Source organism: Mustela erminea, chromosome 1 (genome assembly GCF_009829155.1).
Source record: "Mustela erminea isolate mMusErm1 chromosome 1, mMusErm1.Pri, whole genome shotgun sequence".
NCBI lineage: Eukaryota > Metazoa > Chordata > Mammalia > Carnivora > Mustelidae > Mustela > Mustela erminea.
In genome coordinates, this window is record NC_045614.1 from 87,270,330 (window position 1) to 87,292,523 (window position 22,194).

Consider the following 22,194-nt stretch of genomic DNA (forward strand, 5'->3'; position numbering starts at 1 on the left):
GTACATATTTTTCTGATCTGATAACTGCAGTTCGCAAGAGCTAATACACTTGCAGGCACACCAAGGTAGCAGCATTATAAACCAGCACCCGGGCCTTCTCTAATCCAGACTCTTGGTGCAATCCAGAGCCAAAGGCCCAGAGACAATGCTGCGCACGGGACCCAAACGCTTTCACAGAAGGCAAGTATGGAAAGACAGATCACTACAATTAAAGTTTCCACTTTTCAATGGAATAACTGCTTAACTATTTTTGAAGGGTAAAAATGTTGCCCGCCCCCCTAAAACAGCCCAAATGCATTTAATATGTATCACTGAACATGTGCAAAGATTGCAGTAAATTGCCTCACAAACGCAAATTAGTGCAATCAGCATCTTGTTTTCTAGTTCTAAATTCAAAGGCAAACTATTAACACAAGACTGCTCTCTCGCTATTATCACACATCCTCCTCCTAACAAAACCGCGTTTCCAGATGGACTGCCAAAATTAGTCAAGTGACTCCTAAGAAACACTAACTACCAAGATTGACACGCCAGAAATTCACTTAGAAATGAATGCTTTATTTAAATAAAGGAAACATACACCCAAACACACCTTTCCTAAGGAAATACAAGCTGCTTTATTTACAACTCCACTTGAATTGCAACTCAGTGAGGCCACTCGCAGGAACAGTGGGACAGCTGTGCCTGTCAGTATTCTGACCAGTCCCAGACCACCCCATTCAGCAGGGAGTCAATCCGGGCAAAATCAGGAGCATGGTGCAGGTTGGACCCAACTGGGGAATCCTGATAATAGATTCAGCAAAAAATTTATATGCAACTCAGACAAGTAAGGCAGGAATTCAGTCGACAGGGTGGCCAGCTCTGTGACCTAACTGGGCATTCTTTCCAGACTGCTGTGTTTACTCTCTATCTGACACAACAATTAATTTGTAAAAATGTATCCATCCCCAACAACAAATAATCAAGCAGTTTAGATTATTCCAGTGCATTCTATCATAGCAACCATTTCTAAAGAGCATAATCATCAATTATCAGGTCTGTGGCTCAGAACTAAGCTTTGTTTCAATCTACAAAACTGAAGGCAGCAATTTTCATCTATGACTGAGAAGGTCAAGGGCTCAAAACCAAGGTGAGCTCTGGGGCAAGGAAGGGAATCAGATTCTTCATGCGGAAAGAAGGCTCCTCCTGAATGGGGATGGTCTAGAATTCCTATTCCTCAGGAGAAACAGCTAGCCACAGTAGTCCTTTCCGGAAGAAAATATAAGCCCTTCTAGGGGCACCTGGGTGGCTCAGTTGGCTGGGTATCCAACTCTTGGTTTCGGCTCAGGTCATGATCCCAGGGTCATGGGATCAAGCCCCGCATCCGGATCCACACTCAAGACAGTCTACTTGAGATTCTCTTTCTCTCTCTTTCTCTCCAACCCTCTCTCCCTCTTCCTGCTCTCTTTCTCTAAATAAATAAATAAATAAATAAGCAAGCCCTTGTCGTTGACAGCACCTTCTTGAACACACACACTACGGAAACAGAAAAGCCACTTACCACTGGCCAGCTTTAAAAGAAAAGTCTTTATCTGCAACAAGCAGGCGGAGCCTCTTCACAGATGGTGACTCATTCGCAGCCCCACACACCTTAGCAGCTGACACGACCTAGAGTCAAGAGATGAACTGTGGCTGAGGTTAGTGTGTCTCCACACCAGGAACAAATAGTGGCTTTCTGGTAACTAAGGTTTGTTGAAATCTACAAAGACGTGATTTTTGAAAACTATAAAAAAAGGAAAAGCACACTTTGCTTTAAAATGCTGCCCACCACCTGGTGAACAAATTTAATTATAATTTAATTATTTTTGAGAGACTTGCTATCCTACTAATTGAATTTTATTCTGCAGACAAAATTTATCTCTTAAAGGGGCTATTTAATAAGTGTTGGTTTGTTGAGCATCTAGTACGTCCCATGTACCGGGCTGGATCATTTGGAAAGACCCTGGGGGAACGGGAGCCCTGTGAACCACCTGCCTAGCGGGAGTATGTATGACGTACATAAAGTGACACCCACCGTAGGATATGAGCTTGTGTGTGTTCTGAGCCTGTGAGAAGTCCAGGACTAGTAAATTTCAGAAATTACAAGCAAGCACTAGAAACTTTTTTAGCAATTTCAGTCTGTTGAATCTAATTATGGACAACAAATTGGGTTTGTACTCCCTATGTTTTCATTTTTTAAATTTTTTCTAAATCAGTGTTGATTATCTTTGACAAAATACAAACAGTCCACAACCTCTGAACTGTATCAAAACAGTCCTTCACTAAACATAGCTTGAGAAGCACTATTCAAAACACTATTCTGGTTTCTAGAAAATCCTAAAGTGTGAGCTAGGCTCTCCTCAGTGTCATCCACACCTCAGCATCCCCCAAATTCAAAATGCCTCTACTTCCTCCATCCTTTTTGTTTCTTCTACCTTTGAGTTTTTCTTCCTCCTGAAATCTGGGGTATTTTCATGACAGAGGAGAAAAGATAATATGACTCTTTCCTTGACCTCTGACTGCCATTCAACTCCACTTCTGGAAGCAAACAAAAGCAGTAGCAGGTGACCAAAACACAGTGATTCTCCTCAGATGGTGTCAGCTTCACCGTTTCATCCAAGCGTGCCTTGGAAAGTTGTCAAGATCAAAGGACCTCACACCCTAAAGCTGGCTCCTTCTGTCCCTTTCTCTAACAGGCCTCGGTCGAATCCAACTACCAGTGGGAAACAACTTATAAAAACCCACTGCAAAGTTCTCCAGATGGTTGGTCTCCCTCACCGACTCAAAACATCTCTGGAAATGTCTTACCCTTCTCTTGCTCCCATAAAATCCCTTGCCTCTTTTCCCCTGGATTTTTGCCAGTCTTCCTTCTCCTCTTCCTGAGAGCAGGTGGGTTGGTGTCCACACCGAGCTTCTTCCTGCACTTCTGGTCCTAGTCTTACCCTCCCTCATCGAACCAGGGTTGCACCTACTCCCACCGGCCCCTTCCTTCAGGGTAATGACTCCTCCCCTTAGACCTCTTGTTTATCAGACACGGTACCTACTGCCATTTGCCTGCCCTAAACAGTTCAACGACAGAATAAAAAGCAGCAGCACAGTGTGGCTGGTGACAGCACGGGCTCTGTCACCACACTGTCACACACTGCCTGGTGTGTAATCGTGCCCCCAGCACACACTTAGCAGCTGTGGGCCTCTGGGCACATTACCTAGTCCCCCCTCGGCTATAAATAAGATCAATACCTGTATCTCAGAGCTGCAGGGGGGAAGTAAAGAAGTAATACGTGCAAACCACTTATAATGCTGCTGCTCATAGTAAGTACCCATTCAATGTTGATTATAATGTATCTAAATGCATTCATTATAATTAGCTTATTAGTGTTTATTATATTATATTATATTATACATTACCCTATATTCATATATTGATATCTATACAAAACTACCCCAGGGCTGCCACACAGGCCCTCATGCACTGAGTACTGCACACCCCTGGGGGCCTATTATCATGAACAACACTAAGCACCTATAAAGTACAGTGGTCTCGTACCACATCCTAGCTATTTGCCAGAACAGACTTCAAAGCCATACTGTCTTTAAGCTATTTTAGAAATCTTGTCTTTAATCTCTGGCTCTACTGATAACTTCCTCATTCAACAGTATCTTCTCCATCCATGACACTCTTGGTCAACACAGCTAACTGGGCTCCCACTCTACAGCAACAACTTCTAAAGTGCATGGACACCTGCCTGAACAACCGAACTCAAATGTCCAGGCTCCGTTCTGCCCCTCCCTGAGCTCTCTGCGCTCCATACTTTTGACTTCCATCCCTCCTGACACATTCTCCTTGCCTGGGAGAGCTGATACGGAACTCTCCAGGTCTCCTCCTGCCTCTCCCACCTAGTCCTCGGTCCTCGCACTTCCTCAATGGCCTCTCCCTCTAAACTGCCTCGCTCCTCCGCCCTCTCCCACCTCTAGGCTAGAGCTCTCAGGTATTCTCAAAGCTACTAACCCTCACCCCAACTCATCGTTACTTTTCTGGCAATCAGGCCCACATCTGTGCTCCCCTGTGAGTAACAGCCAATGACTGAGGAGCATTTATCTCAGGTGTATTCTAGGTGCGGACTTAAGGGTTTCATGGACACCAAGTCATTTAGTTCATAGGAATAACTAGATTGTATCCCAACGGATGCTGCTACCCTCCATTCTGAATGAGCAAGGTTTGGTAACTTGCTCAAGATCACTCAGGAATGGCTGAGTCAGGATTTGAACCTAGGTATGCTTGGCCCCTTATTCACGTGACAGTCCCATCCCAATGGCAAGCTCACTTATGTGTCCAACGAAATCCACCATATTCATCCCTTCCACAAACATTCCCTGAGCATGTGCTGCCTGGCACTGGAGACGCAGAGATAGGGTCCCACAGAATCAGCTGCTTCCCCTCACCAGGATTTCCATTCAGTTCTTATCCTGAACTCAAGAGTCAAATCCATTTTCAACTGGTACATGTATACACGTAAATGCACACACACACACACACACACACACATACACACACACACAGAATCCTTGACTCTCTTCCAAGCATCCTGTCCCTACCATGAACAAGTTCCACAAATTCAGCTCCTGTCTTTTCCTCCCCATGCTCACCCACCGGCATCCTAAGCCAAGAATTTCTTCTCACTTGAACCGCTGCCTTAGCCTTACTGTCTCTCTCAAAGCAGCCAACAGCTAAATACTGCTAGTATTCTGACCTCACTGAGTGACCCTCCAGCTCAAAAACCTTCAGTGGCTAACACTCAACTGAAAAACAAAACAACAACAACAACAACAAAAACGCTAAATGGCCTTTGTAGCTTGACCTCTCTTGTATCCCTAGACTAGTGGTTTACCGGCCAAGCTGGAAAATCTGCTGTTCTCAAAGGCACCTGACATTTGCTGGCCTCCCAAAACCCTGCCTAGGTCATCTGGCACGCACCACACTCTCAGCCCTGTCCCTCAACCTCCTACTCACTCTGATCAAAGACTAACCCCTGCCTGACGTTTTCCTGCTTCTCTCCATCCCCTCAATTCTACCAATAAAATGTTTCTATCTTCTTATCATACTTAGCACATCTTAGTGTAACCACCAATCCTCAAGAACGAGTCTCTTCCACCACACGAGACTACAAGCCTCCCAAGGTCAGGTACAGGGTTCAATCTGCGTCTGTATGAATTCCCCAGATCAAGCACAGGGCTCAACACATGCTGAAGATTGAGTAAATACTTGCAGAATGAATGAATACTCTAACTAAGAGTCACTTAAAGTTAGTTTCCTGAACAAAAATTTGATGTTCAGGAACCTTTTGTTGTTTAAAAAGAAAAGGAGGGATAGGGGTAACCACTACAGAAAATCTAGATTCATGCTTAACACTGTGAGAGAGGTAAGGGAAGGTGGAACTTCTTCAGTAGAACAGGAATCTTCCTTCGTCTGCCAGATACTATTTCAAATACCTTATTACAAAAACAAGTAATAAGATGCACCAGAGGACTCTCCATTATGTTATTGCTCTTATTTTTCTTAGATATACCAAAAAGAAGTTTATTGTATAAACATTCATTATTTTCTTTCAACATAATAATCTGTAAAAACATAGCCAAGAGCTAGATTATTTCATTTATAATGGCATCTGTTTAACTGGCATCTGTCGGATTCACTGATAAAACTAGACAACTTTAAGAACATCCTCAAGAGTCACCTGGGGACAGGGAAACCAACATTAATAATCACTGAGGGGGAGCCAGGCAGGGGGGCACAGAATTTCAGCTGGAAGGTCAGCATGCTTCAGTCAATGAAAATGAAATCAACAATCGCTTGCTAATGTTCAAACATAAAATTCAATGAAGAAAGGAAAGAAGTTACATTTTCTATTAAAAAGTCATATTTTCACTTAGATAGCCTCTATGAACAAAAATGTTCCCAGACGTTTTATGCTTATTGCTATTAATACAAACGGTAATACACCTGTTGTGATCAGTCCTACTAACCTGGGCAAAACTGCTCTAACCGGTCACACAAAATATGTTGCATGACTCATTATTTTTTAACACATGCCTTCCTATTAATACTTTATTTTATTCAATTAATGCAAATCTACATACTACATAAAGAATTCTAATAATGTAGATTAAAAACATTAGAAACATATTTTTGAAGGGGACATCTTTATTTTATTCTGGAGCTAGTTTCATATAATTAAGATCTGTAATCATGGCCCTTGTTATATGCCATTCTTTCTTTACTTTTACGAATAAGCAAAACATGATGGAGAGACAATATGTTTTACCATTTGTACTTGTTCTCATGCTTAACGGATCAAAAGATTTCACAACTGAAAACCTCAACTAGCCATGTCCTAAGTTGAAACACATGGCAGGAAATGAAGTTTTCCATAAAATAACATTTAGACTTTTCTACTGTTCAATAAAATAACAATAGGTTTGCCAACTTTTACTAGCACACATTTTTAATGGTTTGACAGAGTCAGCATCTAAAAGGAAATTCCATCATACTGATTTTAAAAACTGGTTTTATGTAGGGTACTTTGTTGTTACTGTTGCTGCAAAACTCTCTGTGCAGGAAATAGGTCTTTCTTTGGGAAACCTAGCTGGCTTCCTCTGTTCACTCCCATACATTTGTTTTGCTGTTTAAAAATGTAGACAAAGCCAGGATTAGAGATAACCTTAAACAAAAATACCATTAGGACACAGAGAATTTCAGAGTCGAAGGAAATTTTAGTCATTCTCCAAAATAGTACATCATTTTACACATAGGGAGATCAAGGCCCAGAGATATTCTTTAAACTGTGGCAGAAAACCAATGTGATGAGTAGGAATCTGACTAAAAGAAACTGGTTTTACTGAAATGATTTACTGACAAGGGGAAAGATCACAAACTCCTGCCAACTGGACACCTTTGTAAGTAGCTTGGCCTGTCCACACCTTGTCCTGGCATGACAAATGGAATCTCCTTGCTCCTACCAAAGGCTAACTTGTCCCCCTGGGCTGAGTTTCCTCTCTGCTTTCTCCAGCAGTACCCTCTCTCACACATCACTCCTCTTCTCTCCTCTCCACAAGACACAGAGTGTCGCAAGCACGCAATCCTCCACTCACCTAACGTCAGCCGCAAACATCTACGCACAACTTACCATGCACCAGGCACTTTGTGTACTCATTCATGCATTCTTTGCAACAACTCTAGAAAATAGGCATTATTATTGTCATTCCCATTTTTTTTTAAAGATTTACTTATTTACTTTAGAGAGAAAGAGAGCACAAGCAGGAGGGGGCAGAGGGAGAAGGACAGAGACAAATCTTAAGCAGACTCCACGGTGCCCACTGCAGGGCTTGATCCCAGGACCCCAACATCATGATCTGAGCCAAAACCAAGAGTCGGAGGCTTAACCGACTGCGCCACCCAGGTGCCCCTCATTTTATATGTTATATATTACAAAACGGAGGTCTCAAGGCTAATAAGTGTCAAAGCAAAGATTCGAATTCAGGAATCAGGCCACTGTGCTTTGCTGCTTCTAAAGACAAACAAAACAAGCCTATCCCTTAATCCAGTTGTCTGGCCGTTTCTCTGCTCACATTCACTTACTAAAACATTTTCAAAAGGGCATATAGCCCTGGCTTCGTTTCCTTCTCTCCCATTCTCTCTCCAACAAAGTCCATTTAGGCTTTCACTCTAGCAATGTACTAGCGGTCATTCTGGTCACCCATCTTCTATTTTGCTATATCCAATGATGCCTGTCCACGTAGAGTTCAACAGTTGGCCACTCCTCCCTTGAAACCCCTTTTCCTGGCTTCCCCAACACCCTGCTGATTTCCCTCTGGCCTCACTCGTCCCTCCTTTTCTGCTGCACCTCCAAACATTGACACATTCCAGGGCTGAGCCGCAGGTCCCTTCCCCTACTCTCTACAAGGCTAAAACCTTTTATTTCCAGTAGTGAACTTCAAAACTCATATATCCAACTGCTGATTTGAATTTCCATTTCAAATGACACATCCAACATAAAACTCTTTTATCTCCCCAAGCTTCTTCTTTTTTATTATTATGGGAAACAAACATACAAAACCAATAGAAACAGTATAATGAATCTCCACCCAGATCCAACAGCTGAGAGAAGCTGATGAAATTTACGGCTAATCTTGTTTCATCTCTAACTCTACCCACATTCTACCCTCCCACCCTGGATTATTCCAAAATTGAGCACTTTGTTTCCCCTCCTCCAACTTGTTCTTCTCCATATTAGCAAATATATGCACCATTATCTACTCAGATTATTCAAATCCCAAAGCTAGAAATCTCTTGTTTCTGCTCTTACTACATCCACTACAGCCCTTTCACTCCCAATCTGTGAATCCTATCAGCCCTTCCTCTGTCTTAGTTCCCCACCTCCACCCCTACAAACCCTACTCGGAAACCACCCTGACTTCTTCTGGGACTGTGTCCTTAGCCTAGTCCTCCTCCACACCTCTAGCTGTTGTCAAAGCCCATCAAAAGCTATGTTCTATCAAGCAAGAGGTGACCCATTGAAAATATAAATCATATGGCATTTCACAGCTTAAAACCTTTCTTCATTCCCCACAGAATCAAATTCCAACTCCTTATACAAGCCCATAATAGTTTATACAACCTGGGCACTGCCTAACTCTCATCCTACCACCTTCCTCTGAATATGCCAAGCTCATTCCTGCCACCATGCCTTGGCTCTTGTCTGTTCCTCTGCCAGAAATGCTGTGCCCATGGCTGGCTCTTTTCCTCTTGTCTTGGCTCTGGTGTTACACATCAATTTAGAACAGCACCCCTGCCACCGGCCAGTCCTGCCTCACAGGACCCCACCTGTGCTACTGCCTTCAAGGATCGATGACCTCTGACATTCTCTGGCTGACCTGCCCTGGAATGAAGCTCCACATAGAGCAGCGGCTTTACCTGCTTCAGGCACTGCTGTAGCTGCTGCACCTGGAACAGGGCTGTGCGCACAGCAGGTATTCAGAGCAGGTCTGCCGGATCTCAAATAAAATCTATTTCATCAGATTAGATCCCCTAGGGGGAAAATAGAAAAGAGCCTTGCTTTTCAAATGGCTTAATTTGTTGAGCAAAAGTGTCCGTGAAAAGCATTGACACTACACATTTTATTCACTTTTTATTTTTATTTATTCATTTGAGAGAGGGAGAGTGCAAGAGCACAAACAGGGATGAGGGTCCGAGGGAGAAGCCGACTCCCTGCAGAACCAGGAGCTCGATGGGAGGGCTCGGTCCCAGGACCCCGGGATCATGACCTGAGGGGAAGGCAGATGCTTAACCAACCAAGCCACCTAGGCACCCCTACACATTTTAGACAGTAATAAGTTCTAGGTACTGCTAGGAAGTGGCAGTATAGGCAAGTCCTCATTTTTCACGCTCCCACCTGTGCAGAACCACACAGTATACTCACACTGTCACCACGTCCCTTGAGATGGAGGCCATTACCATTCCTACTACAAAGTCACTCTTCCAAGGCAGTACAGGTGATCCGCCCAAGGAAGGTGGGGGGTGGTTAACACTCATTTCTTCTACTCAGTGAACATGGAACATGGTCTCTGTGCCACCGGCACTGTGCTGGACCCTCTGGATCAACACTGGCATGCTGGGCCTTCCACCAAGGAGCCCCCCTCTCCGTTGGTTTCCACCCGGAGCATGGTAGGAGCCACAGGCTGGCTGCCAGGCCATCATACTACATGGCCCTGGGAGTCTCACCACAAGACAGGGCCCAGGCCCTCCGCAAGCCGCACAGCTACCTCTCAGAGATGGAGGCCTGACCTTTCTCCCCACCATGCTCTGCTGTCGGAGCTGACAGTGTGGTAAGGCTAATGCTGTCTATGGCTCATCCAAGACTGGATAATCTCTCCAAGGCTATCTATCACACACTGATAAGCACAGCAAATTAGGCATCAACTGTTAGAAATATTCCAGATTAAGGAGATAACTGCCCAGAGGCCCCCAAGTTGGAGAAGGCCATCCCAGCATACAATCTTCCCAGAATGTGTAGGTGATGACTGGCAGAGAATTTTAAGGGTTCAACTCAAAACACAGTCCAGATCTCCAGCTAAGCAGCTCACCCCACTCAAACCCAAGCCTCCACAAAACCACAGATCAAGCAGACTATTAGCACTTGACAGTCAGCACAGGGCCTATAGGATCCCCAGAGCTCTCTGCCCCAAGAGCTCAGCCATTTGACTTTATTAACTAACTACTGTGCCAGTCCCAACTCTCTCCTTTCTTACATCAACACTTAAGTCAAGTTTTGGTTTAGAACACAGATGAGGGTATGTGAAATTTATCTTCCACTGTGTTGCTCAATTAAACTTGGTCTAAATCAAGTGTCACATTGTTCTGTTGTAGTAGAAAGAGAAACCAATTTGATATCAAAGATCTGAATTCAAGGGCTGAGGCCCCTACTTGCTAAACAAGTCCTTCAAATGTAAGCCACCATGTAATCTGCATCAAAAACAGGGCCCTTGAGAGAGTGAAATAGCATGGCAGGCTGGGCAAACCCGGAAGCAGAGTCATCCCACCTAAATCTCTGAAATCTTCACTTCCTCAGTGGTGAAATCGGGTGAGGACCCCTTCACCTCCCTTGCAGGGTGCCTGTGAGAATGAAGTAGCAACTTGTAACAATCCAGTGCTTTGTCAACAAAAAGGTAATGACACACAGAAGGCTTTTGTGGATAAGGCTTATTAGGCTTCTAAAAGAAGCGAACTAGTACCACTGAAAAAGGATCAGAGGTTTCTCCCCAGTGAACCAGGTGCATAAAATCAGCCTCTTCTGATCAGACTCCCACTAGAACATGAGATCAAGAACTTTATGTATCACACTCAGTGCTGCAACCCTAAAACCTAGCGTAGTGTCTGGCATATCTCCAAACAAATGCATTCGAATTCGTCATTTTAAAAATGCTTTCCTTACCAAACTGGGCTGTCAAACTGAAGGACAGAGTCTGTCTTGCTCAGTGCCGGCCTTCTAGAGGCCAAGCATGGAGTGACCCCTCCAGTGAAATCTTTGTCTCACTTCAACAATCCTTGCAGCATTACATAATCTTACTTTTATCTCCTTGACATTTCTAAGGTTACCCAGACTGCTTATTCTTTGAGCCTTAAGAAAAAAATCTGAACTTGAACACCAACAGTCAAATGTCATCCAATTCAGACCTCAGCTTCCTGCATCAGCATGACCTCAGGCTGGTTACATTTAGAGCCCCAGATAAGAAAAAAGCATTAACATCATAATATGGTCATTCAATAAATTCTTCAGAGGGAACTCAAGCCCTAACAAGGAAAAAACCTTTCTGTGCGGGTGAGTGCTCTATTCTTTAGCCACTCCTGGAGGGGCAGCAGGGTCCTGAGGCCTAGGAGTCAGAAAGAGGGCTGGAGCTTCCCTCAGGGAAAGCCACTAGCTTATCTCCTCAGCTCTGCTTCCTCTTTCATAAAATGCAGATGCCGTCCTGTTCTGAGGCAACCTCACAGACTTGAACTCAAGAGCAAGTGACATGCCAGGAGTCGTTTCTGTAAAGTGCACTTGCAATACAAGTTAAAGGCCAGAGTGGAATGAGTTGGTGATCTATCCAGTTCCATTAGGGCCCAAGCTTGAGATGCTGTTCATTTCGGCCAAGTCCAAGGTCAGGCTCCTGCTCTATGGCTAGGAGCCATCCTCTGGAGGAACTGGGATGAGACCCCACAGACCTTATATACCCAATGAAGCTGTAGCCCAGACACCATCTGGCTTTATCCAGCTCTTCCCAGCTCCCATTCTGTTTGGAAGATGAGAAGAAATAAAAATGAAGAAAAAAAGAATTGCAAATGGAAAATTCTTCTGCCAAGGTCATACCATGGGTGCATTTTCTGACTTCTGGACATTACAATTCTTAACTTTGCAATCACACTATTAGAGCTTACATTAACATCCTGTGTAGTTTTCTTAAAACTTCACTCAGGGACCCCGGGGTGGCTCAGTTGGTTAAGCATAAGCCTTCGGCTCAGGTCCTGATCCCAGGGTCCTGGCATCAGGCTCCCAGCTTGGGGAGGAGTCCACTTCTCTTTTTGCCCCTCCCTCTGCTTATACACACTCTCTCAAATAAATAAAATCTTTAAAACAAAAAACTCCTCTCAAAAAACACCCCGATAGTCTCAATACTTTTGTCCTATAAAATTCTGAAATGCTACTCTAATTCAGGAATTGGCAAGCTAAGATCCACAGGCCAAATCTGGGTATTTTGATAAATAATGTTTTACTGGAACACAGTCGCTCAGATTTATTTATGTGTAATGTTTGACCACTTCACACTACAAAAGCAGAGTTTCGTAGTTATTACTAAGACAACATGGCCCATGAAGCCTAAAATACTTACTATCTGGCCCTTTATAGAAAGTATACAAAACCCTGTATACCAAAGTATACCAAACAATAGAAAAGAATGTAGTTCAAGCTTGTCAAATAAACTGCTTTTTCTTCAAAACTGGCAAGATTTCATTTTTTTTAATTAAAAAAATTTTTTAATTTATTTGTCAGAGAGTAAGAGACAGCGAGAGAAAGAGAGAGAGAGAGAGAGCGCACAACCAGGGGTAGTGGCAGGCAGAGGGAGAAGCAGGATCCCAGCTGAGCAAGAAGCCCAATGCAGAGCTTGATCCCAGGACCCTGAGCCAAATGTAGATGCTTAACTCACTGAGCTATTCAGGTGTCCCAAGATTTCACTTTTTAAAAAGAAATCCTAACAAGTCACATATTTACAGGATGAGCATTTTTGTATGTTGAGCAAACCAAAAAGAAAAAACGAATTTTCAGATTTATCATCACTGGGGAAACTGTACTTTCCTCTACATCCATAAATGCATTATGCTGAACTAATCTCAAAAAAAAAAAATATTGGCCTAAAACTGAACCTACAAACACACTACCCCTGATCTCAAAGAAATTTTCTTTAGAATTAGCTTGAAAAATAGGGCCTAAACAATAGTCTTTTACATTAAAGTGTTATCTTACTATTAATACTAAAAATCAAATTCCTACAACAATGCAATGTCTGACCATGTTTATAGAAGTGTTTAGTAACTTTCTTACTGTTTGAATACACAACAACACTAAGCTAAATATATCTAAATATGTGAAGAATTACTCGAAAAGCAAAATCCAATATCCAATTTATGTTTGTAAAACAAAATGGGATTACTCACTGAGTTAAAGGGTGAAGATCCTTTATTTCCTGACACCCCTTCAGGTGGTAGATTAGCTTTCTAGGGTCTGAATATGGTGGAAAAAAATCTGCACATGGGAAGGATAAAAAGAGCTCATCCACCTTCCTTTCTCAGATGTTAGTGCTTTCTCCTTTGATGAAATAAGAAGTTGTTCTAAAGTAGGGATAAGAACAAGGACTTTAAGACATGATGCCAAAAGAAGCAAACAAATAAACAAAAAAAGGAAAAGGTAAGCTACTCATAAAATGTAGGCTGTCAAAGTTCTATCCTTACAATATAACCCTAAACACTACACATGTCCTGAGTGTAGGTCCCTCAGTTGCTGTTATACGCCCTTCATCAAAAATTAATCCATTTATTCTCAATTTTATAGGAAAATGTGAGTATTTCGCTGCCAACTTTTCGAATCAGTTGTCATATGTCTTATCAGAAAAGTTCTGAACAAAAACATAACAAACTTTCCCAGACTGTCCTTCAAAGGGATGGAGCTCATCTATGGCCTCCTCCATGAGCTGGTAATAACTGTGTGCACTGTCCAGCCTAGAAAAACTTGCCACAGCCCAAAGATACAAACCTCCCGACGAACGACACTGGCAGTTCTCTCCAAGTGATCAGTTTTCCTTTTGGATTTCATTATGCTTTAATAGAAAGTAAAATTAGATTATTAAGTATTATCTTCATAAAAGTAATTAGTTGTCCCTGTAATATCATGATTATCCAAAATACACAAGAACATTACAGATCCTAGAAAGTGGTCAGTGAAAATTTGCACATCTAACTCAAGTTTAACAGTCTATGGGTGGCAAGCATTATTTAAGCAAGATGCTCTGCTATGCCTTCAGGAGTCTGATAAGCCTCCCATGACCATCAGCAGGTCAGGTCTTTGAATCACCTCAAATGAGCCAGAAACTCAAAGGGCCAGAAACCCACCTTGTCAGAGTAAGGTGGCGCAAAGCGCTGAATGTCAGTTTCAGTGAAGCAGCCGGACTGCAGATGGTTCCAGAAGAGCTTCGCAACAACCCAGGGACCAAGACAGCAGCACAGGCCATGACACCTCCTGGGCAAACATAAAACTGAAGTTAAAATATTTTAAGAAAAAGTAGGGAAATACCAGACTATTTTAGGGGCCAGTGAAGAAGGTTTGGATTTTTGCTTGTAGTGTTATGAGCTGATTTAACAAAACAAAGCAGCTAAAGGCCTAACTCCACTCTGACAAAATTCCTGCCACTATTTAGAGCTTATTCACCTGATCTCCACAGTATATATATATGTAATTAGTGGTACCATCAAATACTCATGCTATTAGTTTCCAAAATCACTAACCAAGCTCATGTGACTAATCTTGTGCTATGACAGAAGGAAGAGGAGATTTTATAACTGCCCAATAATTGTACTCCACCCAAACAGCACCACATAAGTCTTTAATATTTCTTGCTAGACGAAGTGCAAGAAGCAAATCTTCCAACGTTCAAGGCCATGAGGATAAACTAACTACATCGATATGCAGGCACACAGATGAGCATCAAATACCACTCTGAATGAAAAGAGTAAAAGCCGGATTCAAAAAAAGCATACCTTGCACGAGTCCAGTCATAAAAACCACAAAAACAGACTAAATTAATCTATCAACTTCAAAATCAAGTTAGCATGTACCTTTGGGGAGGTAATAGGGGCAATGCTGTTTCTTAATCTGAATTCTGATGGTATGAGTATTTTCATTTTGTAAAAATACATCAAACCACATAAAATTTTTAGGGCATTAAAGATACTCTGTCCAGTACCATAGTGACAGCGATAATACATGTCTTTATCCGTTTGTCTAAATCCATGGTACACGCCACAGTGAGAGTGAAGTGAACTACAGATTCCGGGTGATTACGCTGTGTCAGGGCAGCTTGACAGCCGTCACAGATAGACCACTCTGGTGGGGGACGCTGACAATGGGAAAATCTACCCAGGTGTGAAGGCAGGGAAAACACGGAAAATCTCTGTACTTAGCCCTCAGTTTTGCTGTAAACTTAGAAATGCTTTAAAAAAAAAGTTAAGTCTTAAAAAAATTAATTTCAAGCTGTCCAAGGATTTATGTACTTCTGTTTCAATAAAATGTTAAAAAAAAAAAAAGATTACCCAACATTTAAATTCTAAAACAAACAGGCTTATCAAAAAAAGAACTGATAGTGAGTCGGATGATATTTTTGGTTCCTACCATTCTGTTGTCCTCTGCCAATTTTTGAGTATTTGTCTCAGATGATCACATTTAACATATTATACTGCCATATATAGCTGTCCTTTCCTATATTAGAGAATAAATGAAAATGTATATACACAACTTTTTCTGAACTTTTTGAAAGGTACTATATAAATTAATTGTAATAAATTTAATGTTAGAAAAATTCAAGCTAAGTGTGCTTACGTTCCTACTCCATATTTGTTAAGTTAGTTCTTCATGGGAAAAGTATTTATTAAGAGTCCATTATGTGGCAGACACTGGGGATACAGACATAAATGAAACGAAGACCTTCTGAGGGAGATTACATTTTAGAGTCAGAAAACAAATACAAGTAAATAATCAAGTGATATAAAAGTCAGTTATAACCAAGTCATATCAAAAAGCACTGCTTTCTGACTAAAAGTTCTATTTCCTGTACAGTGTGTCACAGCATCATTGTGGGTAAACATGCTACTCACTTTTCTAAGAAATGAAAAAGCATGAGCCCTTTCATCTCATGTATGACTACTAAATTTAGTTTCTATCCTTTGAATGTACTAAACTAAAAATGGGACATTCATTGTTGAAAGAAGGAAGGCGAAACTTACTTTAGAAGTCCATGAGATTTTAGGACTCATTAAGTATGTGGCTGGCTGACTGCCTGACATGCAACACTTTGGTCCTGGTACTATAGTGAGACCTTTGGATAGACAACAGTTGGGACAAGGGCGGTGTTTCCATATACTCAAATTCTCACAAAGTTCCTGCAATAGCAGAGATGACATGTAAGAACCATGTTCTGGGAAACCGTGAAGAGGCACTCTGGGCTGCAAAAGGCAGGCTCATTACAATCAGCCAGCGTCACCTCACAGCAAGCCTACTACTCTTCACTACCTCCTTCCCATCAATTCTTCCTCGTGTTTCCACTTGTCTCTTCTGATTGTTTCCTCTTAATGCTTCCCTTTGTCAGCTTCCTTGGCCTGTCTTTGACTCTTTCTCCTTATGATAACCTGCCCCACCCCCACCCCATGAAAGCCCAGAGCAGGGGCCCCTGGGTGGCTTAGTCAATTAAGTGTCTGCCTTCTGCTCAGGTCATGATCCTGAGATTGAGCCCCATGTCAGGCTCCCTGCTCTCTCTCTCAAATAAATAGATAAAATCTTATTAAACAAACAAATAAAAAAGACCAGACCAATGGCTGGAATGATATAGTTACATGTCACTTAAGGCTAAGTTCCCTGATAAAACTGAACTGATACAGAGTTAACATGATAACACTGTTTTGCTCAATGTTTTAGGAAACCATTGCTAAAAAAAAATTGTCTTCAAATAAGACACACTTTTTAGTGATTATGCTGTTTAAAGGGTCTACTGCTCAACTGAACTTAAAAATAAAGATGTCTTGGCATCTGGGTGGCTCAATTGGTTAAGCATCTGCCTTTGGCTCAGGTTATGATCCCAGGTTCCTGGGATAGAGCCCTATAGTGGGCTCCCTGCTCAGCAGGAAGTCTGCTTCTCCCTCTCCCTCTGCTCCTCCCGCTGCTCATGCTCATGCTCTCCCTCTCTCAAATAAATAAACAAAATCTTAAAAAAAAAAAAAAAGAAATGTTAATTTTTAATTAACATATAATGTTTTATTTGTCCCAGGGCTACAGGTCTGTGAATCATCAGGATTACACATTTCACAGCATTCACCATAGCACATACCCTTCCCAATGTCCATCACCCAGCCACCCTGTCCCTCCCAACGACCCTCAATTTGTTCATGAGATTAAGAGTCTCTTATGGTTTGCCTCCCTCCAGATCCCATCTTGTTTTATTTTTTCCCTCCCTACCCCCCACGACCTCTCACCCTGCCTCTCAAATTTTTCATATCAGCGACATCATAGGATAATTGTCTTTCTCTGATTTTCTTAAATGAAATGTTAATTTTTAAAAGCTGTTCTCTTTAAAACTCTAAAATCTGGTTTTTTGAATGCCAGTAAGCATGACCAAGAGTGCCACCTACCGGTTAAAAAAAAAGGTATTTTTATCAAATTGTGTTCAGCGGGGCCTCCAAAGCATTAAGGTATTCAAAACAAAACAAAAGGCAAAAATCTACCCATTTTTTGAAATACATCCAATGGTTTCATATATTCAATGTAAGTATTTGATTAGCTCTAGAAAGTTAACATACATTAAGGATTTTCTAAAGTGATACAAGAATATTCCATCAATGTTTCTATCCTCACAGGCCTTACCTCAACCAAAAAATTCATACTTAACTCTATTACTGAAACGGGAAATTATCTTAGGATAAATAAACAAACCGTATCTACTTAAGCCATAAAAAAAAAATTACTGCAGGCAACAGACTCAGATTTAAAATGAACTATACTGGTTTCTGTTCAATAAGTACACTCATTTTATTTAAGAATTGCTGGGGTGCCAGGCACTATTTTGGGTGTGGAGACACACTAAAGAACCAGACACAACGCCCTTCTCATCATGAAGCTTTAAGTACAGTGTGTCCAGCCAATGATGGTAAACAGATAATTAATGAGACAAATATAGATTACAATGAGCACGATAAAGGAAATGAGTGGAGGAATATCAGGAAAGCGCACTCTCAAGAGACATCTGAGCTGAGACCTGAAGGATGAGTAAGAGGCAACCATTCTGACAGTTAAGGACAGAGCCAGCAGGCAAAGAGGCTCAATCACAGAAATAAGCCTACTATGCTACAGGAATCACAGCCAGTATGACTGGCGAGCGGGGAGCTAGGTGACAGTGACAAGAGGTCAAGTTCAGGAGACAGACGTGCCAGATCGCATCAGACCACGGACAGAATATTTACTCTAAGGGCAATGGGAAGCAAATGAAGGGTCCCAGTAAGCCAGAACAACCTAATTTACATTTACATCAAAAGAGCACTCAAGCTACTCTGTGAAGAATGGATCACAGAGGGAGAGAGTCTCCATTTAGCAGGTTCCCATCCAAAAGGAAAGCAGGATAAAGCTATGAGATGGCAGAAGTAGATGAACAGGGAGTGTATTTTGGAATCAGAACCCTGCACTTGGTAACAGATTGGGTAAGGTGTGAGAATAGTTTAAAAAAGAAAGGTAGAGAGAGAGAAACCCAAGAACGCCTCATAGAGCATTTATACACTGAAATAAAGTAAATTCACAGAACTATCATGGCACCTGTTGATTTAGAACGCTAAGTGTCACTGAGGAAGCAAAGGGGCTCCCAGCATCTAGCTTTTGGTAAGGGAACCCTAGCAGTACCAAAGTTAGGGAGTGCTTGACCTGAAATGGGTGAAACAAAGCTCAGATCTGATTCCTTCCTACTTTTTCATCCTGAGCGAGTCACCTCTTAAAATTTTTAAATTGGAATGCCAATACCACTTCACTGGATTGCTGAAAGGAACAAATGCCCTGGCAAGTGCCTGGCAAGCAAGAGTGTTACTAAGAATCAGGTCAATCCCATTAACCCCTGCCCTCCGCTCCCTGCCGAACTCCACCTACAGACAGTGGGATACCACCAATAACAACTCCCCTCAGCCTGATACACAACCCCATTCACAAAACACAGTTTCTATTCAGAATTATGAACTAGTTCTAAGTTCGATCACATGCTGAGAATTTTGGTCATTTTCCACAGCAGCAGTGTCAACATTTTATGATTGAAAAAGAACTTTTTTTTTCCTCATTAAGCTTTTAATGGGTCTCAAAATTCTGTGACAGATTTTTGGTTGTTTCCATTAAAAAGTACTGATTTTAAAAACTAATAACTTAAAACTGCCACATGCACAAAAAAACACAAATGGTCTGCAAAACACGCTTCTTTCCTTCTGGAGGTTTTAGGATGCATTGCTATCATTACCCATTTACTACTAAATGTAAATGGGCAATAGATACAAATAGTTCTGAGGCCATTCTTCCACCACTGAGTAAGACTGGGCTGGCAGGAATGGGGGATCATATTCATTTAGCCTTCTGAGCTTTCTGGGCAGACTTGGTGACCCTGTCAGTAGCAGCTGTCTTCTTGTCCACTGCTTTGATGACACCCACAGCAACAGTCTGTCTCGTGTCATGAACAGTAGAACAGCCCAGAGGATGAGTCAGAGAAGCTTTCAACACACACAGGCTTGCCAGGAACCATATCAACGACGGCAGCATCACCAGATTTCAAGAACTTGGGACCACCTTCCGGCTTTTCTCCGGAACGACAATCTATCTTCTCCTTCAGCTCAGCAAGCTTACAATCAGTGTGAGCTATGTGACAATCTAGCACAGATTTGGTCTGAATAGTTCAGCATAATCACCTGAGCCATGAAGCCAGCTGCTTCCATCGGTGGGTCATTTTTGCTGTCACCAGCCCCACTGCCATGCCAAACATTTTTGACAGATATGTTCTTGACACAGAAGCCCACGCTGTCTCCAGGAAGAGCCACACTCAAAGCCTCATTGTACATTTCAACAGACTTGACTTCTTTGTGAATTATAAGTTTGTGATTGCAAATGATCCTATAGCAACTAGTAAATCTGCTTTGGTCCTACCCTCACGGTCCAAAAATGGCTCATTACAAAACATTTTCACTCCCTTCTAGGAATCAAAGTAGTTTAGTAGTCATTGTGATGTTTTATTTAAAAATGTTAGGTGGAGTAAACAAACAAAAACTGCATTACATGTTTGGCTATAGGTTTTACTTTCTTCAGGATAACATGAACTCAAACTGGGCGGCACCATACAGGGGATCCCCTCTGGCAGACAAGGCCTATGGCCAAAAGACAGCAGGATGAAAGCAGTATGGAAAGCCAAGCAGACTCCCAAATCTAGGTTTTAAGAGCACCAGCACTGCTCTAGCCAGACAATCTCAGCAGTCTGCAGAGCTTCAGGGCTGGTATGTTTCATCTAGTTCTGCTTCAATGCCATCGTATCACAGATGACATCAAAGTAATTAAGAGCCTAAGTTCTAGCATCTGACAGATCTGAGTTCTCACCACAATTTACTGCCACTTACCAGCTTTGCTTCCTTACGTTAAGTTCTTCAGCCCCCGGTTTCCCAACGTTGATGATGGGATTAATGATACCTACACCTCACGCTGTTTAATGACATCAAGCATACAAAACATTTGATGCAGTGCCTCACACATAGAGTCCGTTATTACTGAGAAGTGGTCCATTAGTTTTTCTTTTCCCATTTTAGGTAATACATACTCCAAAAAAAGTTGGAAAGTTACAAGGAAATCATAAAAAAAAATTTTACCCAACAACGCCTGTAACTTCTAAGGCTATTAACCTCAAATTTTAAAATTCCCCAGCATATTGTTTTTGCTAAGTCCAAATTGCTTTCAAAGAGGTCTATCAATTTACACTTCCAAGCACCAAATATGAATGCAATCATTTCTGTACATTCGAAAATGGCTCATCTTTAATTTGTATGTACTTATGCTGAGAGGCACTGAAGAACTAAAGATGATTCCCAACCTCAAAATGATCACTGGGACTACAGAACAGACCCTGGAAAACTCTCCCTTGTCCTCCTGACTCCAAGGGACTACCTGGGAAGTATCTGTGCCTATAGAGATACAGGGAGCAGTCACGGAGCCGGGTGGGCTTTGCTGGGATTTCTCCTCTGCCCAGTCACACCAGAATCACCCCAGTTAAGCCTCAACAAGTTTCACAAGTGTTTCCTAACTACCAGGTAGATCTCCAATTATCCAAAATGTGAGGCCTTTGGGATAACCTTCCACAAACTTCTTAAATGTAACTTCTTGATTTTCTCCCACAGACTCCTCTGCCTTCAGGTTTTCAAGCCTCAAACCAGGTGCAGTTTCAACTCAGTATGCACAAAACTGGTAGCTTCATGCAAACCTGAGTATGTGTACATAAATAAGAAGAGGAATGTGTATACATGTAGGTATTACATGAAACATACCATGTAAAGGAAACATGGTATATATAAACCAGTAAATCTCATAATTTCCATGCAAAAGTAGAATGTTAGATCTGTATGTGATCTTGCACATCATCTCTAATCCAAAACTTTTTTTAGTCAATAGACAAAATAAGGCCCAAAAGAATGTAAATATCTAGCTCCCAGAGCCAGCTTCCAACAGTCAGAGTCTGATCCCAGACCTATTTCTCAAAGTATCTTTTTCACTGCACTGCATTCCTTCTCTACCGAAATTTGATTAACTGTGTGGTGATGGAGCAATCTCCCCACGGAATGTGGTTGTATTAACAGGCACTACCATTGCTTTCAAGACAAACCACCTTTTATTTGCATTCCAGTTCAATGTATAGAGGCCTCATGGTAGTATCTGCTGGTGACACTCCTTTTACAAAGAAAAAACCGTGGTTCAAATAAACTAATTTGTCTCCAGGCTTCGGGGACAGACAGGACCTTCATTTCCTAAATGGGTGGTTTTTCTCAAGATACCCAACTCTCTGTATCTCGGTTTGGAGGTTAATAATATGGAATAACATCTAAACTCCCGGGGTTGAAGTTAAGAACCGTACCCAGCGCAATAACCTGGTACATAGCAAACTCCCCATAATAAAAGGGAATGTTATTACTACTTTACAAATCACTGTCATAATCATGATATGCTTGGCAAACACAGGACTAGAACGCAATCTGCCTTCACTCCCTTGGTCCTCTCGACAACACAGGTTAGGGTATTTGAAGATAACCCGGGGTGAGGAAGAGCT

General features: G+C 41.9%; 1 protein-coding gene across 5 annotated transcripts in view; it reads right to left on the reverse strand.

The window, feature by feature from the left end:
- The window catches only part of OXNAD1 (oxidoreductase NAD binding domain containing 1), a 36,494-nt gene that overhangs the window by 13,944 nt on the left and 356 nt on the right, over nt 1-22,194 (reverse strand). Inside the window, exons 1-6 of one of the 5 annotated variants that reach the window (XM_032332367.1) lie at nt 14,219-14,267; nt 13,863-13,926; nt 13,268-13,441; nt 10,615-10,687; nt 7,203-7,251; nt 1,541-1,647 (exon numbers count right to left, since the gene is read on the reverse strand). In XM_032332367.1, coding sequence (XP_032188258.1) covers nt 1,541-1,647; nt 7,203-7,229 — 134 coding nt within the window. In that variant the 5' untranslated portion in view covers nt 7,230-7,251; nt 10,615-10,687; nt 13,268-13,441; nt 13,863-13,926; nt 14,219-14,267. Of the gene's footprint in view, nt 1-1,540; nt 1,648-7,202; nt 7,252-10,614; nt 10,688-13,267; nt 13,442-13,862; nt 13,927-14,218; nt 14,346-22,194 lie in introns of those variants that run through there. The other 4 variants (XM_032332376.1, XM_032332357.1, XM_032332385.1 and 1 more) reach the window with 4 other exon arrangements.